Source organism: Macaca mulatta, chromosome 12 (assembly GCF_049350105.2).
Source record: "Macaca mulatta isolate MMU2019108-1 chromosome 12, T2T-MMU8v2.0, whole genome shotgun sequence".
Taxonomy (NCBI): Eukaryota; Metazoa; Chordata; class Mammalia; order Primates; family Cercopithecidae; genus Macaca; species Macaca mulatta.
This window is the reverse complement of record NC_133417.1, coordinates 72,935,543-72,955,058: the sequence shown is the minus strand read 5'-3', so window position 1 is coordinate 72,955,058 and position 19,516 is coordinate 72,935,543. Positions and strand designations below refer to the sequence as shown.

Sequence of the window (19,516 nt, the reverse complement as noted above, 5' to 3'; positions counted from 1 at the left end):
AACTGGTTTTTAATGTTCAGAATACAAAACATGGCAGGATCATCTTCATAATGCTCTGTGCTGTCACTGGTCGCCAGGAGCGTTTCTGAGTGACCAATTCGTAATAACAGCGATGATGAGAGCCACAATTAAATAGCACCCTGTGTTTAGAGCACTGTTCCTTCAGGTATCCGTTAGTCCAGTGAGTTCCTGAATGGTGGAGAGCGTGTAACATCAGTGCCACGTGTGCTCTGTCTTCTGGTGCAGAGGAAGAGAGTTACCAGAAATGCTGACCAGCCACTGGCGAAATGGGTGCTTTTCTTCCATCCCTTTTTTCCTCAGAGACTTCCTCTAATTTGACAGGATCACATACCTTAAGCATGTTTCAGTCTTCTGCTGCATCTTCTAACTTCACGTACACTAAGCTTTTTGATTTCACCAAACAAAGCCATTACTTTAAATTTATTTATAAGGGCAACAGTTATAAGATGGATTATCAGAAAAGTTCTCAGATTCTCATGGGCTTATTTCACTCCCTGACAATTATCAAGGTAAGTCAATCCCAGTGATCAGTCTCTTTATTTCAAATCCCAAGCCAGAATGTCAGTCTCCACCCCCACGTGGTCAGGCCTGTTTACTCAAGCAATGCTGAGCCACTTAAGGACATGCAGGGGCCTGCCTCCCCTAAATCTTGTTATGTATGTTGTGCTTATGGTTAGAAGCTACTATAGGACTCAGTGGAGGATTTGATACCTACACTCTTGTTTAGGATAGGTGAAGGGATGAGACAGAAAAGATCTCAGGGCAGGGACTCAGATCGGACTTGTAGAACACAACACCTAAAGATTATATGTATTGTTGTTGATGTTTTTTCACTAATACTGAGTGCTTGCAGAAGGCACTATCCATGCCTTCTCCTCTTAGTTATGCCATGAAGTAGTTCATGTCACTACCTTATTTTATAGATGAAGAGAGAAAGACTTGGAAAGTTAAGTAAATTTCCCCAAGGTCTCATAGCTCGTCAGTGTTACAATCCCTATTTAAACTCCAGAATGTTATCTCTAGACACCAAGGTAGGACAGGCAGAGTCGGCCTAAGCAACCAAGTACTTTGTGCTCTCCTTTGACTCCTCTTGATGAAAGGATAGGAAAGGAGGCAGAAAAGAGGCTATCATAGGGAGTTATGCTCCCCTGCCTTCTCTGTTCAAATAAAATAAGTGTATCATGCACGTTAGAACAGCCTGAAGCTCAGTGCACAGGTGGCTCAGGAACAGTGTTTTCGAGCCATAAATGTAAAGCTTTTGTAGCCACCCAGAGCTCTGCTACATATACCAAGGCCAGACTAGGCCACAGCTTCTACATATTGAGTCTTGTCTGAGCTGAACCCACCATCCCAAATGTTGACTGCTGGCTCACTGCTCAGGAGGAATAGTTTCTTAGCTGGAAGTCTCTTCAGTGTAACGGAACCCTTTACCTTTCTTAGATTTCGTCCTAATGCGACATTTCCTCTGTTGAGCATAGGTCTGATCTGCCAAGCACCTTAAATGCTCTCAGCCCAGAAACTTTTTTTTTTCTTTTTGCTGGTGTTACTTGGGTATTTATTAAGGGACGTCCATACCTAGAAATGTTGTCAAGTATACTTACATTTAATATACTGCCATGTAGCAGGTAAGGAGGACTATTCTATCCCTTGATTCAGTTCAGCTTCATGAATATTTATTGGGAATGTACTTAGTTGGCAGACCCTGTGCCAGGCTCTTTAGGGGAGAGAGACTACCCAACATCTTAGCTCCTCTGACCCATCTCTTGAATTCTGTGTATTTACCAAAAGGCTTATAATTGTTCACCTTTACCAGCCCTTTATTTTTCAAATGAACATTCAGCAACTCACTTTTTCTTAAACCAAATAATTCTCTTAAAGTTGACAGAGAATCAACGGTTATTTTATTTTGCCTTAGACATAGAGGAAAGCTCTCCTGTATGTTACCCATCTGGGAAAGGGCCCTCTTATCTTTTCCTTCAGAGCTTCTTTCCTCTCTCCAGTCCCAGGGGCACTGTTTCTTAGGCTTTTGTTTTGCTTTGTTTTTTTTTTTTTTTTTTTTTTTCCTGTACCTCCTTTCTGAAAAGCATACCTGTCACTTTACTGTGAAGAGGCAAATAGCAGGTTGTTTGCAGGATGCACTGTATATACACTTCTGAAGAGTGAGAACTCTTCTTTATCCAGCCTGACATCCTTTAGTAAATTTTTACTTCAGTCAAGAGGTCGGGAAAGATAAGTTAGTCTTAAAAACTTGTCAGAAGTCAACAGTTTAGGTAAAGGACAGTCATTGAAGAAACCATGATGAAGGAAATTGTTGGGTGTGTCTTTTTCATTAGTAATTCTTAGGTATGGAAAACACGTTACCCCACAGTCTTGGTAAGTCCTTAACTTGGTGGTACAGTTACACCCCTGGGAGTTGCTTATTCAACATTCTCAAAAAACAAGTTTTTCAAATCATCCAAATGTGAGTTACGGCTCTAATCATACGGATTCCGTGACTCATACACAAAAATCAGCTTTATTATTTGACAATCACACAGCATGTGTTAAAACACTGAGGAAAATGTTTTGAGCGTTTGAAATAAGATTACATATTATACCCATCTGCTTTGAAGTCTTGTCCTTGGATATGTCCTTCATGGTGGTGTTCACATTGCACCATTGAAGACTATATTTCATGAATAAGTCAAGCATTTTTCTACTTTTGGCAAACTTCAGGTGCTTGGAAATTTCCAATTAGGGTGGCTGGTATCTATGCCAAGTGATTGATGTCATTTTATTTACTTTATTTGGAACTGTTGAAGGGATGATTTCTTTCCAAATCATTGTAATAATGAGTGTTATAAGTTAGTGCTCCAGAGGCGGAGAACAAATTTGGTTTTTACCAAAGGGACAAATGTTGACTTTTAAATATTTGTCAGAATCAGATAGTATATTAGTTTGCTAGGGCTGCCTTAACAAAGAACCACAAACTGGGTCTATTAAACAATAGGAGTTTATTTTCTCATAGTTCTGGCGCCTGGAAGTCTAAGATGAAGGTGCCCAGAGGTTTAGTTTCTCCTGAAGTCTCTCTCTGTGGCTTGTAGAAGGCCTTCTTGCTGTTCTTACATGATCTTTCCTCTGTGCGGGCACATGTCTGTGTCCTAATCTCTTCTTCTAACGACACCTGTCCTGTTGGATTAGGGCCTACCCTAATGATCTCACTTAACTTTAATTACCTCTTTGAAGACCCTGTCCCCAAATACGGTCACATTCTGAGGTACTGGCTGTTAAGCTTTCAACATGAATCGGAACTGTGTGTTCAGCCCATAACAAATGAGAAGGGAAAAGGCTTCATGTGGTGGCCACTTTTCAGGCCACTCTGTGTTAGTAAGAGTTGTGCAGGCAGAACAGCAGTGGGGCTTAAGAAGGGGCATCCCTGGAAAGCAGATAAGGCTGAGCTTCAGATTTCCCTTCTCTCACTTGAGGGAATCTTCAGATTTAAAAAGAAAATCGATTTTGTAAAATCTGAGCTGGAAACGGTGTCAGGTATTTGTCTTCTCCTTAAAGGCTATCATGCAAATCATACCCCTTCTGGTATCCTTGCCCTTCTGGGAGATGTTACCCCAAAAGGGGCTTTCCAAACTCCGCTCTCAGCTCTCAGGCACCCACCCGCTCTTCTCCAGGGCAGGCCAGAGGAGTTTCAGTCCTTTGAATGTTAGTCATTGGAGAACCACATAACCCCAACCTCCAAAAACAAGCAGGTGCATTTTTTCTTTTTGCCTTAAGAGAATCTTTGGATTTTTGGTTTGTTTAGACATTCTACATGAAAAGTCCTTTTCTCATCCAGTCTCCTGGCAAGTGTACCCTGATGTATTCTCGTGTGTGGATGTTTCCTTCTGATATACATTAACAACCTAGCAAACGCCTAGGAGCAATGTCATTTTCTGTGCAACTATATATTTTATAAATAATCATTTGCTGAAGTAATTTCAGAAAACTCAAACTTGAGGATTTATAGTGGCTTTGCCCAAGGGTCATTCATCCTAGACTGTAAATGCAGTTACTTACAGGCCTTTTACCTGAAGTGGATCAAAAGGGGAAATACTTGCTCCATCTCATTCATCATTAAATTTAATTATCTTGAAATACCACCTGTGGAAAAGTCAGGGGGATTCTGCTTACATTTCTACCCTGCAGGACACTGGCATTAACACTACTTATTAATTAGTTCTTCACAGTTTTTTCCTTTGATGAGTGATCATTTTCCTTTTAAATTTGCTAATCTTTGATATAATTTCCCCTGGATTCGATTACACATACACATTAATAGTAAAATTACAGTAATAGGAAAATTAAAGTATGCTTCTATTTCTGTGATTTCCTGGCTAAAGTTTAAAGAATGCGTTGTCTGCTCACTTTATATTTTTTGTGATTTATGCTGGTTCTCTATGGCTAACTCACTTGATTAGTCACACACACTCTTTAAAACTTTTAAGCAGAAAAAGTTATTTCTTCCCTATTCTGAAGCAACAGAATTGGGAGGTTTAGCTGAGTACATGTCCCAGGTGTTGGCCAGACACAGAGCTTCCTTTGGAAGTTGCCACACCCTGCAACCCACTCTCTTAGGTGTTAGCCACCAGCTTTCCAAGAGAGGACATAAGCCAGTCTCCTACGTGTTCATGGCAGAATGTTACTTCTGCTTCCTACAGATGGTTTAGCTAAGGGGAGAGATCTATGTCTAATCAGTACATTGACTTTCAGACCCCTTCAAATACCCGTCGGAGAAAGCAGTCATGAAATCGCCCTTCGTAGCACTTGACAAGACACTTTTGGGGCCTCAGGAAGAAGTGTGTATAGGCCATCCATTTCTCCAGGTTCTTTGAGCTCCCTCTGTTGAGGTAAATCATCAGTAAACAATGTACTTCCGATGTATTATTTCAGCTCCCAGCAGAAATGCCATCACTTAGGCAAGATTTAATATTGTGCCTTCAGCACCTGGGAGAAAAAAACTTTCATCCTTTGCACCATATGGTTGAAAACATTGATATGAAAAAAGTTTCTGTCTTTTGTAACATAAGTTGAAGACATTACTCAGTGTCCCTTATAAAGGGTCTTCCATAATAAAATTCTCCTTGAAATTAATGCCAAGATAAACAAAATCTGCCTTCCATGTTTCTTTTTTGATGAAGTGAGAACTATACTATGAACAGTTTCCCTTTTCTGCCTTAGTTGCAGGCAAATAAAGCTAAGTCCAGTGGTCAGTTGGAGTAGCTGACATCTTAAGTATGTACTAATGTCTCTTTCTGTATTCCCTTTAATTAATTTCTGTTATTTTTAATAACAAAATGTTCAGTTATATATTTAGTTTAATTTTGAAACTATTTAACATCCTTCTTGCAAGAATTAAACCAAATAACTAGTTGGCAAAAAACCATAATTGTCCTTAATACTTAGGAGTTTGTAACAGTTTGTGCCTTAAAGATATAAACTTCTATTGTCTTAAAAATGTATTTATCTCAGAATGTACCAATGTGTGCAGCTCCACCCACCTCGCCATATACTGTTCAGTTTGTATAAATACACCTACTAAGACATGATGTCTGGGTCCCAAATGGACACATACTAGGTTCATGTCTTATAGATGCCTTTACATTCCTGTTGTAAAGGACTTAGCATGTTGGTTTGGGAGCCTCATGCATGGGAGAGAGGTATCCATCATGGAGACAATGATGAGTCTGTGAGTTCTCTGCAGTAAAACCCACCACACCCTAAACTTAAAGGCACAAATGATGTTAATGAAGACTGGTTCTGTATCAGTTGATTGAAAAGAACAGTGATCTACAGAGACCCTTACATAGTAAGCATGATTAACATTTTTTCCTGCTACAAGAAAAGTTTGAACTTTGATCAGACTGTCATGTTTCTGCTCCTACCTGCCATTAACATGAGTCTAGTTTTTATATGATTACTTCTTTTCCATTTTGCCCCATAGGTGGAAATAAGTTGAATAAATATATTCACTGGACATCCTAAATGCTGAAAAGGACTGCTGGCTCCACGTGACAATATAGTTCCATAATCTTGACAGGAAGCAGCACCCTTACATAATGCCCTGTTCTCTCCTGATTTACCACAGCTGGGATGTAACACAAGTGACTTTGTGCTGTGTAGGTGAAACATTATTAAAATTTTATGTATTCAGCTCTGAAGTAAATATGACAAAATATTACCATTTTAAAAATTCTGGATGGTAGGCACATGTGTATTCATTGTATTACTCTTTGCCCTTTCCTGTATGTTGAAATGTTTTCCATAATTTTTGAAACTATTATATAATAGAGAAAAAAAGAGTCCACCCTTGTGGTTTGGGTTGAAGAGCGGGTAAGGTTAGGGAGAGGAAACAGCCATGCCCTTCACCTGGCAGGCGTGGAGATTTTCCAGAGGATTCTGTCAAAGAAAATCACCTTAACTTAGTTTGGATTACTTCTAGATGAAAACTCTTTTTCGTAGCTGGGGAGGAAGTCTGTTATTTGTATTTCTGCATGTGATGTATTCATGTTTCAGCCCTGGACTGAGTATCAGAAATCTCTCCATGAAAGGCTTGCATGTGCACCACTAATGTTGGGGTCAGCCGTGTGAAACCCTGTGCAGCCAGACTGCTTTCTCCCTGCAGACTGCAAACCTAAAAGGGCCCTTCAGGCTCTCAGGTAGCCAGTGGGAACTGTCAGAGTCCCAAGCCTGAGGTTCCAGTTGCAGAAGAACCTGCAGACAACCAGTGTGTGAGGCCAAATTCTTTAAAATATGTAGAGATATCTTATTTGAAGAAAAGCTTGTGCGTGTTTGTATATGTGTGTGCTCATGCACATATGTGTACATGTACGTGTGTGTGCATATGTGTGTATGTGTACATGCATGTATGTATATCACTCAGTCACTGCTTTTGTTGTTAAAGGGAACAGTGTGACTTTCTGATCTATTTGACATTGATTTGGGGCTGTGTGATGCTGCATGGCTTGATGTAGACTAGAATTCCAGATGCTACTAACTACATTTTCTAGGCCAAGGGCATATTTCTGCATGTGTAGAGGTGCACGCTGAAAAGAACTTTCACTTTTTAGAAGACTCACTGATCGAAAAGACACCTTTGCAGCAAGTCAAATGTAAGGGCAATAGTTTGGAGAGGAGGGGAGAGTATGTGGTTTAGTTATTGTTCTCACAGCCTTGGAGCATATGGCCCATGGTAGCTGGAGATCCACACATCCAGGAGAGCTTCGATTTCAGGCAAGGCTGTGGGCCGCAGTGCTGATAGGTTCAGCAGTGGTTCTCAACCTTTAGAGCCACAGGTAGAGGGCACAAACTGTTTCCTTTCCCCTACCTTACCCACCCTCCAGCCTCAGCAAACTTAGTGGTTCTTTTCTCCTCTAGTATATAGTACTTTCAAAAATTATAAAACACATTTCAACATACAGGAATGTGCAAAGAGTAATCAATACACATGTATCTACCATCTAGAATTTTGTGTGTGTATGCAGAGACCAGAACTCACTGTGTGTCCCAGGCTGGTATCCTGGGCCCAAGTGATCTTCCATCCTCAGCTTCTCAAAGTGCTTGGGTTACAGGCATGAGCCACTGGGTCTGATCTAGAATGTTTTAAATGGTAACATTCTGTCATATTGACTACAGATCTGATTATATAAATTTTAATTTCTGCCATCATATCAATCGTGGAAAACACTTTCCCATCTATAGTGCCTCTCACTGCATGCAGCAGTTCTTAACTGAAGGCAGGGATACAACTGGGGGAAAGCCTGCCTTTGAGAGATTGCACCTCCTCTCACCCTGCCTGCAGTTTGAGAGCCAGCAGTCTAGAGTAAAGAGCAGTGGTCTAGAGGTCCTGAGTCCCAGGTTCTGTTGTCATTTCTGCCATTAAATGGCTCCTGGCACAAACCTGACACCTAGTAGGTGAACAATAATGATTTATGGAGAATGGCATGAATTAACCAGCTGTGCTATCTTAGGCAAGCCACTTAATCTCCTTGGCTTCAGTTTCTTCACCTAAAGAATCAGAGAAATGGATTAGGTGACCTCTAAGGCCTCTTTCGGTTGTAAAATTATATGATTCTGTGATTGGACCTTTACCTCAGAGGAAGATTAATTTGACAGGAGTGTGAAGGATGGATCAGAGTGAAAGCCAAGAGAGGGGAATACACCTTTCTCTGAATTAGTTCAAGATTTCCTTTGCTACTAGTATTTTTTAAGCACTTACGTTGTTTTTCCCTATAGTTTGCATAGACTGACCATCATTTTCTGCAAAGATCATAAACTTGTTAAGGACCGGAACTATGACTTTTTTTCCCTATTTCTATGTGCCTCAAAATATAAGGCCTAATAATGGCTTATAGCAGTAGCACATAGTTCATACAGTGTTTTCACACAGCTTGTTAAATCTGCGAGGGAAGCGTTCTTTCGCCTTTTTACCGCAGAGGAAACTGAATGTTGGAGAGGTGAAGTGGCTTACCGAGCGTCGTTGTTGATAAGTGGATCAGCTCCAAATTGGGCTCACCTGACTAGTCTTCTATTCCCAGTGGAGTCTCTAGTTCTGACGTGAAGACTCTGCTGTAGGAAGGCCCTGGGATGAGCAGGGACGCTGCTTCAGAGCAGCCGTCAGCTTGGCCACAGGAAGCTGCCCCTTTCACTTCGTGGCTCTTTTATTTCTGGCCTTCGGTTGTAGGTTCCTTCAGCGTATCCTCATATTGCCTAATCTTTTCATGCCTCGTTAAATACAACAGCTTTCCCTCAGGGCGACACCTTCATCTGCCAAGGATTATTCCCTGAACAGCAGCTCTCTCAACCTTTTACAGCCCTTTTTCCTTCTGTTGTATGATTTAGCCATAGCGACAGCCATGTATACATGCGTATATGTGAGTGCGTGTGAAATACTCTTTACTTATTCAATCATTTCTTCTCATCTGTGGCAGATGGTGGTGGCCTGACCTTGGTCAGTAGCAGTGAAGTTTGAGAGAAAGGGATGATGTGACAACTCTTACGGAGGTATAGATCACAGGTCTCGATAGTGGGCCATCACCATCACTTCCTGCCGTAAGGAGCTAGGAAAGGGAAGTGTATCTGAGAGGAAAAGTGATACATTCTATTTTGGAGATGCTGTGCCTTTTGATGTCTTTTTGGACATTGCATTGAGAGATACCATATAGGTAACTGATAAGCAATTTTCAGCTCTGGGGCGGTACCTAAGATTGAGTTACGGATTTGGAATTAATCATCAAGGGAGAGAGTGAGAAGGGGAAATGGTGAAGGATGGAACATTAACATTGAAGAGACCAGCCATACAGAGGTAGAGGAGTGTTTGGGGCACAGAGAGAAAGGGCAGCTGGGGAACTGGAGGAGACCAGAAGGAGGTGGTGTTACAGAAGACAGGGAGAGGCACTTTATAAAAGCCAGACTTGTAAACTCTGCATTCATTCATCTATTCGACAAATACTATCTGTGTACCCAGTAGGCGGGGAAGGGATGTGCACTGGTGAAGATAATGGGTGACATTTTTAAAGTTCCAGCTTTAGTTCAGCTCTGTTGTTCAGACTGTAATGTTGGATCTATTCTTTATCCTTTCTAAGCCTCAGTTTCCTTGTCTCTGAAATAATAGAGGATAAGAGCAGTTCCTGCTTTAAGAGTTGCTTTGAGTTTGGAATGAGATAACATATGTAAAACATCAAGCATGTCCCGGCAGATGGGAAATGCTGTTGTCTTAGTCCATTCTGTGCTGATATAACAAAATACCATAGACTGGGTAATTTATAATGACCAGAAATGTGTTGGCTCTTGGTTCTGGAGGCTGGGAAGTCTAAGGTTGAGGGGTGCGCCATCTTAAGGTCTTCTTGCTGTGTCATCCCATGGCAGAAGGGCAAAGAGAAGGTGTGAGAGAGAGCAAAAGATTAAACTCACAGCCTCAAGCGCTTTTAGAATTGGCATTAATCCATTTGTGAGGGTGGCGCCCTCATGACCTAAACAGCTCTCATTAGGCCCTGCCTCTCCACACAGTCACATCAGGGATGAAGTTTCCAACACATCCCTTTTCGGGGAGACATTCAAACCATAGCAGCTATGAATTATTATTTCCCCCTCTCACAGTTGAGGAAACAAGTTACAGAAGGCCAAATAAGTAGTTTGTGGTTTTGAACTCAGATCCCCATCTGCACAAGTCACATTATCTCCTCATCCTGGCCCAGGCGGCCTCCTTGTCTGAAGCAGAAGTGTCTGCCCAGCTCACTGGGAGCCACAGTCCATTTCTCCTCCTGAGACTGCGGGGATGGACTCTGGTTCGGTGCCCAGAGTAGGACAAGAGGCAGACTGAACTGAAAATGATGTCCTGACCAATTCCTGGCTCAGCCTGTTTAAAAGGCTCCCATCCTACTCCTGATAGCAGGGAGATAGGCTAGGAATAGAGTGTGTGGGAATCCTTTTGAAATTCCCCGGACACTAACAGCTGCACCTTCACCTGGAATTTCAGGCAAAAGTAAGGAAGAAGAGGGCTATTGTCTGAGAAATCCTCTGCTGCTTAGGAGGGAGCGACTGCTCCTGGGTCCCTGGGAAGCACTATCCCTGGCACTCTTACAGATACCCTTAGTGGTGTTGCCAACCTCAAAGCTCGGGGAAATAGTTGCCTTTCATCCTCATTTGAGAGCATCCCTGCGGTGGAGGGTACACAATGCCAGTGACAGTTACTGTTTCTGATGCTCTTTGACAATGAGTGGTCTTTGGATTTACCGCTTTAATCACTTCTGGGTCTTAGAGTGTGAGTGCCCTCATACTGCTGCTGGCATGGGCTAAGAGACAGTAATGTGAGGCTGAAGGATGCAAATAGTTCTGAGCTGGCATTTTGACTTTGGAGCCCTCCAGGAGCAATAACTCTGTCAGATTGTCCTGACACGGTACATTAAGAGGTGCAGATAAAAGCTACATCCTGTAAAATATATACTTCAATCGCACCTGCCTTCTGCACCTCCACCACCGGGAAGGGATGGGTGTTCACTCGTGTTCTGCATTACCAGCCTCTTAGCCAGCTGCCTCATTTGATTGTTCATTGTGTCACTTGAAGATGAATTGGAAGAACAAGAAGAAAAACTTTATGCATGCCAATCTGTATCTCTGAACTTCTCACATTAAATAGACATAGAAAAAAAAAAAAGTTTGTCAGCACTGAACATCAATTACTAAACATTTTTTAAAAATCAGGCTGGGCATCATGGCTCATGCCTGTAGTCCCGGCACTTTGGGATCCCGAGGTAGGGAGATCACTTGAGTCCAGAGTTCAACACCAGCCTCAGCAACATAGCAAGACCCTTTTCTCTACAAAAAATTTAAAAATTAACCAGGCATGGTGGCACATGCCCATAGTTCAAGCTGCTCAGGAGGCTGAGGAAGGAGGATTGCTTGAGCCCGAGAGTTCAAGGCTGCAGTGAGCAACAAGTGTGCCACTGTACTACCTGGGCCACCGAGTGAGACCTTGTCTCTGAACGAATCCAAGCAATGAAGAAAATGAATTTCAGTTTTATAAGTTTATGAATTGTTATTTTCTTTTGGTTAGGTTTCTGTGGCTTTATTTTTCTTTCCCATGATTAATTTCTCCCATGCCTTCAGTCTGTGGGTCAGTGTAATCATTTATATGACTCTTTTTAGTAGATCCTTAAAAAGAACTTTGAAGTTTACCATTTCAGAAAGCTTCATCCCCAGAAATCGGTTTGTGTATTACTATCAGCAGAAGTTATATTTGACCTCACTAATGAATGGTAATAGACTGAATCTGGCCCACACATTAGTGTGAGCATTTTAAAGTTAGTATCAACAATTAAAACTATGGAATGTCATGTAAATTTTCAAATTTCTTTCTTCTCTGACAAATCTGAATATTGAGCAACATTGAGTCCAATCCTGTCTGGCCATAACCTGCAGGCACTGAATAGTGGTTGTCCCTTTTAGATGGGGAATTCAACTTTCCAGCTGGCCCAGTCCCCACATCTCCCTGGTTATTAATACATTCTGATTTATTCAAAGTTCCTGCAATAGTGCTTGCAAATGGTGGGTAAGAGCATAAATGGGTGCAACTTAAATGAAGGGGAATTTCATAATATGTGTCAAATTACAAATGCATATATCCTTTGACCAAGCAATTCACCTCTAGACATTTATTTTTATACTCCTATTTATGCAGAATGACATAAGAATAAGGTTATTTATTGAAGCACTCTTTATAATAGTGAAAGATTGGAAACAATCTATTTAGAATGGGAACTGGTGAAAAAAGGCTGTAGCATCCCAGAGAAGACTATGTAGTTATACAGAAAAGAATGAGAAAACTCTCTACAAACTAACAGGGAGAAATTCCAAGATGGTATTATGTTAAAAGAGAGGCAAGATATGAAACAGTGGATATACTGTGCTATCATTTGTATTCAGTATGTATGTATATTTGCTAGTACATGCATAAAACATCAAGAAGTATGCACCAAATTCGTAAAACACTGATTGCCCCTGGAAGGGCAACCAGGTAGTTGGGTGACAGGAGTGAGAGGGCCAATTTTCACAGAATATTTAATGCCCTATTGTACATTTTAATTTTTAAGCCATATGATTGTATCAGCTACTTAAAAAGTAAATGTCCTGTCTGAGTTCTGTATGCATTTGCATTTTCAGTGCAATGAGCCATAAGGGGCTGTACCTTACCAAATTTAAGAGTTTTTATTTTAGGATTAAAAGGATTTTTAATAAAAATTATCAAAGGCAGCCTGAGTGTTGAAACTGTTACTCTCAAGTTTTTATCATTTCCTGTATAAAGTTGCACAGACTTAGTTTCTGGCCTTAAATCATACCTATTTTCAGCTTCCCTGAAATCAAGAGTGTCCTGTGCCATATCAATTAAACTAAATGTACTTTCAATTAAAGGTGTTAAGTATGAGTCTGAAAAGATTAATTCTTTATAAAAGGATGACCTTCAGTAGTTCGCTCCAATTAGGCATTTTTCCAACTATATTTCATCTTGATGGGACAAGTCTACTACTCATAATCAATCACTGTGATCTTTTCAAAGGCGAGCATTTTAGGTTCAGAGTCATAAAAGAATGACTTGACTATGCAGCCTCCATAACTTGAACCACAGTTGATATAGACAGAGATTATGAGTGTTGGATATTACTTTTTGTGTTATTAATATTTGAAGCATCAGGATATGCATAATGATATTCTGGGTACAGTTCTTACACCTCTCATGACCTTACTAGAATAAATTTCTTTAAATAAGACCGATGGAAAAGAAGAGAGGAAATGAACAATGACACAAATTAATGTCCAATCAAATTCCTCATTTTTTTCCTGTCATTTTATTATTAAATACATTATAAATACTTGCTTTCCTCATGGTTGTTTTCTTATTGGACTACTTTAGTTTGAAGTGAATCATTGCTCATATACAGCACACAAAACCAAGACTATTAAGGAAATGAATGCTTGGTAATTGTTTTATGGGAACATGCAAAATCTTGGAGAATAATATTGCTTTATCTTAAAGGAATTGAGCATTTCTGTTTGTATTTGGTACCCTCAGTATGGAATTATTGGCCTTCACTCTGCCATTCATTAAATTTGTGAACTTGGAGAAGCTGTTGAACACAATCATGGAAAAAATGGAAAACAAATAATACCTCTTTGCATATCTCAAAGGTTAATTATTGAAATTAAATGAGATTATGTGTGATATATATTATATATCATATCTCATTTAATTATAGTGTACATACATATGTATGTGTATACATTTATATACACATTTTAAGTGTTACTTAAAATGTAGTCCAGTGACCCTGGGAGTCCTTGAGACCCTTTCAGGGAGCCCATGAGGTCAAAACGATTTTTATAATAATAGCAAGAAATTACTTGCCTTTTTCACTCTTTCACACATGTTCAGTGGAATTTTTCAATTCCTGTCTCTATAACATTCGACATTGCAACAGATTGCAGAAACAATTGTAAGATTCGAGCTATCCTAAGCCCGATATTATAGAGGTTTACAAAAATGTGAAACAGTGGGCTCTTTTTCACTGACTTGTTTTCATTTTGAAAAGGAAAGTAATTTTTCATATAAAATTTACATTAACATATAATGGGTTATTGTCGTTTTCAAATAAATTAATATTTTTTAATTATCAATTTTAATTTCTAATACAGTAAACTTTGATAGATATAGTCCATATAAACAAAATCTCTTTAGGGGTCCTCAGTACTTTTTAAGAACATAAAAGTGTTCTAAGACCAAAAAGTTTGAGAACTACTGATATATATGAAAGCACTAAGTAAATGTGCAGTGGTGACATTGGTGGTTTATTAAGAAACTTTGCCAGGCGCAGTGGCTTACGCCTGTAATCCCAGCACTTTGGGAGGCCAAGGCAGGCGGATCACTTGAGGTCAGGAGTTCAAGACCAGCCTGACCAACATGGTGAAACCCCATCTCTACTGAAAATACAAAAAATTAGCTGGGCTTGGTGGGCACACTCCTGTAGTCCCAGCTGCTTGGGAGGCTGAGGCAGGAAAATTGCTAGCTAGAACCTGGGAGGCAGAGGTTGCAGTGAGCAAAGATCTTGCCACTGCATTCCAGCCTGGGTGACAGGCGACAGAGCAAAACTCCATCTCAAAAAAATAAATAAATGAAAAGAAAGTTTAAGCTGTTTAAACAATGCAACACGCAAACCGTCCTCCTACTGTAGGCACTGTTGTGAGTGGTACACTCCATCTCCAAGGCAGGGTTCTTTAGTCTGGGGTCTAAGATGATTTCTGAATCCTCTGTAGTTATCTAAAATTTTGCGCATTAAGTTATGTGTGGTAGTCCCTCCGTATCTTTGCAAGGGTACGTTTCGAAACCGCTGCGGATAACTGAAGCCAAAGATAGTACCGAACCATCTATGCAATATATTTTTCCCTATACATACATACTTATGATAAAGCTTAATTAGGCACAGTAAGAGATTAACAGCAAGAAATAATAATAAAATAGAACAATTACAACAATATAGTGTCATAAAGGATATGTGAATGTGGTCTCTCTCTCAAAATATTTTACTGTGCTGACATGGGTAACCGAAACCATGGAACATGAAACCAAAGATAAAGGGGGACTGCTATATCTACTTTCTTTTAGGGTGAGGATCCACAATTTTCACAGTTTTCAGATTTCCACAGGTCCTAAAAGAAGCTCAGTTATAGAAACTGCTGCAGTCCCTGGTCCCATTTTAGCCCTGAGGGGAGTAGTGATAAAGTCAAGGTTGGGGAAACCTGAGGGGAGATGCAAAGTTCAAGGTCCAAGGCTCTCATATCTGGGTGTGGGCTTGGACGTGTCTTGAGTTCTTGGCCCTTTACTTCTCCCTGTTTTGTTTATGGAAAGGTGGGAGACTTGGGCTGACTTTCTAGACACTGAGGAAAAGGGCATTCTTTCAGCGAGTGCCATGCCCTGTGCATCATTGTGGGCTCCCTCACTCTTACTGTGGTTGGATGTGGTAGGACATAATGAACCAAAATCAGGCTGTGGACCAAAAAGGGCCCAGAGACAAGCTTCACTGTGGTTTGGGCATGGTTCACAGAGACCAGGAGGTTTTACACAGAGCTTGAGAGTGCAGATGCTCAATTTCCTGATGTTCCGGGATGGGTATTCAGGCCGTCTCTGACTCTGTCTTAGACACTTTCAGAGGCTGAGCTAATACTAGTTCATGTTTCCTACTGCAACTTTCTCTCTCTCGCTCGCTCGCTCGCTTGCTCTCTCTGTCTCCTTTCTTAATGAGACAGACTCTTGCTGTGTCGCCCATAGTGCAGTGGTGTGATCTCGGCTAACTGCAACTTCCACCTCCCGGGTTTCAGTTCTCCTGCGGCAGCTTCCTGAGTAGCTGAGATTATAGGGATGTGCCACCACTCCCAGCTAATTTTTGTATTTTTAGTAGAAATGGGGTTTCACCATGTAGGCCAGGTTGGTCTCGAACTCGTAACCTCAAGTGATCCATCCGCCTCAGCCTCTCAAAGTGCTGGGATTACAGGCGTGAGCCACCGTGCCCGGCTTCTACTGCAATTTCTTAAGATGTTTTTATTAACCTTACTTATAGGCATCTGTTGATACTTACAATATTTTAGTGTTCTTACAAGAATTTGAAACTATTCTAATTATAGCTCACTGCCCCTTATTATCACTTCTTAAAATTAATTTGAATGGAAAACTTGTGTCTCAGATATTTATGTATTTCATATCTCCCCATGCCATTTAATTTTTAAATTGCATATACATATATATTTTTCAGTTTTATGTAAGCCTTTACAGTTACTTAAAGTTTTATTTATTCCTGGGGCAAAATGTTGCAAAATTGCCCACTGAATATATAAAACTTTTAAATTTAGATAAAATTTTAAACTACTAAGTGTGTACCTTTTTCTTGGTGGTGTGCTACATGATTTAATGTGTAGTGCTTCTTGAATTCTGTCACTGAGACCATCTTCCCTGTTTGTTTCACTTTTAAAAATGATTTAATAAAATACTATTTTTCAAGAAAAAATATGAAAAATACAGTGGATACCATTTATTTTAGACTAAAGGCTTCTGAAATTTTTAATGAAATTATATTGGCCGGGTGTGTTGGCTCATACCTGTGATCCCAGCACTTTGGGAGGCCGAGGCTGGGGGGATCACCTGAGGTCAGGAGTTTGAGACCAGCCTGACCAACATGGAAAAATCCCATCTCTACTAAAAATACAAAAAATTAGCCGGGCGTGGTGGCACATGCCTGTAATTCCAGCTGCTCAGGAGGCTGAACCTGGGAGACAGAGGTTGCAATGAGATTGCACCATTGCACTCCAGCCTGGGCAACAAGAGTGGAACTCTGTCTCAAAAAAAAAAAAAAAAAAAAAATTATATTCAAGGTTTCCTGTTTAGTGCAGATTTTATAAAATGAACATTTTGTTTTTGGAATTTTGTGATACAAGCATGTTTGTATAAGGTAAATTCAATCAAACAAATCTCTTCATTATTATTGTCATAACTATCTTTCCCAGTTAACAAAATACTTGGAGGTAACCTCAAACTGTAAAATGTTTCCACATGTTAGTAGCATCTTGTGAAAATCTGAATACATGTAAGTTCGACTAAACTCTGCTTCACTGGACTTTAATGTATTATGTGGTATGTATTTCAGAAACTCCAGAAAGGAACTTAATGACATACGATTTGAGTTTACTCCAGGAAGAGGTAAGTTTTAATTGAAGTTATTATTTTATTGCCTCACAGAACATTACAGAAATTGATTACAAGCATGTGGTTATAATTTGCTATTTAAAACTGCTTTGTTTAATAATGAAGGAAGGAAGGAGAGAGAGATGGAAGGAAGGACTTTTGATACTTCTAAGGATTCCAAACCAAATCATGACTGACCGTGTGAATCTCAGTGACACATGCGGCACAGTATACATACAAATATAAGATAGATTTATTAGCTCAACCGTGAAAATAAGTATTGCTATGGTAATGCAGGCCCTAAAGCAAATGATGATGAATGTAATGAGAAGCATACCACAATCCTAATGAGGGATGAGCAGCAAACAGTGGGATCATACAAAAAGGTAACATACTTTGCTTCTGTGATCTCAGTTCAGATTATGTGAAGCCTCCATTGGGGAGTATTTACTAAAATTTTGAAAACTCCAAAGTACAAGAACTTTCTAGCTTGTTGGGTGGCCCATCAGCAAACTCTTTGACACCCTGTGGTTATTACCTGCAGGAAGACACAAACTCAGATGTCCACAGAAACCAAAGTGAGTAGTGTGCACTTCAGGAAACTGGAGGATCTCCTATCTAATTTCACTCATGTTCAGTAGTTTCTTTTTGTTTGTTTTTTTTTTTTTTAATTTTACAAAGGCCACTAGCTAAACAAAATATTCCTGGGCAATGCTTGGCCATAGGCTTACTGGTCCCTGATTACTAGTCTTCTATAAATGCAAAGATTTCAGGATTCCTGGTATATTTGAATTAAACTAAAATATGAAATATCTTTTTAAAATAAATGTACAGGCCAGGCACGGTGGCTCACACCTGTAATCTCAGCACTTTGGGAGGCTGAGGCGGGGCATCAGTTGAGGCTAGGAGTGTGAGACCAGCCTGGCCAACATGGTGAAACCCCCTATCTACTAAAAATACAAAAACCAGCTGGGTGTGATGGTGCACAGCTCTAGTCTCAGCTGCTTGGGAGGCTGAGGCAAGAGACTCACTTGAACCTGGGAGGTAGAGGGTGCAGTGAGCCAAGATTGTGCCACTGCATTCCAGCCTGGGTGACAGAGCGAGACTCTGTCTCAATGAATAAATGGACATAAGGCCCTAGTGGATTTGCTAATTGATCTTTCTTTCCGGAGATATCCATCTTTGACAATTTAGAGTTGGTTTATGAAATTGTACAGCACCAGGTAGTATTGTCAAAAAGCTATCTATTTTGTCATAATATAAAAATATTGACCAGGCCATGCTGTGATAAAATCTAGTAATTATATAATAAATGTTTCAAGTACAGCAAGTAGAAAGAACAGATTCTAATTTTAGGTTGTTTCTTTACATCTGATTGTTTAAAATTGACTATGGCAATGAAAATCAATTTTAATTTTAAGAGGTAACAAAGAAGTGAATATGAGCTCAGGACTTTCGCGGGTAACATGGCCCTATCAGCAATATTGGGCCATTGGCACTGGCTTTGGCAGCTGCCTTTGCCACATTTAGATTAACAGTCCCTGCTTCTGTTGCACAGACAGAACCCATAGCATTGTCTGCCTAATGCCAGCCAGCCTTCACTGGGCGGCAGAGCACAGGCCCATTATTGAAGGAAGCGCTATGCATATATCACTGCACTTCTGTGACTATTGATGCTGTCTGTATTTCAGACTTGGCTTGCAGTAAATCTGTGTGCAGTCCACATGCATTATGCTTGTGCTGTATATACACGTGAATAAGTATATATGGCACAAAATGTGTAATGTAAACACATAAAATATGCTCTTTCCTCACTTGAGGACAAGCCCTTTGTGTTTAGTGTGTCCCATGTGCTCTGGAAGCCAGAAATTAATACATGAATATTTATCCTGTTTAGGCACCAGGGATATTAAACAGCTTAAAGAAAAATACATTGCTAATGAAACATGAAATAAGTTATTTCACATTTCTGTTCTGAACTATTACTGGTATCTTACTTCCATGCATACAAAATGCCTAATGGCACACATGCAGATATGGAATATTTCCCATTTGGATCAGCCAGCGGTACCTGTTTGCCATTTTGGCATGACTCATCTGGTGCCCAGGAGTCCTGAAAACAGTAGGACATGCTGTATGCTTTAATCATTTGGGAATGTCAGTCATTTTGGTACTGTTTTAGTGCTATCCCTCAATGCAGCTTTGATTATTTCATTTTTGGCTACCTTCTGTGATTATAGCTCT

At 40.2% G+C, this 19,516-nt stretch overlaps 1 protein-coding gene across 1 annotated transcript in view; it reads left to right on the top strand.

Moving 5' to 3' along the window:
• STK39 (serine/threonine kinase 39) overlaps window positions 1–19,516 on the top strand; it is a 293,026-nt gene that overhangs the window by 212,869 nt on the left and 60,641 nt on the right. The window contains exon 15 of the mRNA XM_001102299.5: window positions 17,235–17,287. Within this exon, the coding sequence (XP_001102299.3) occupies window positions 17,235–17,287 (53 nt within the window). The remainder of the gene's footprint in view (window positions 1–17,234; window positions 17,288–19,516) is intronic.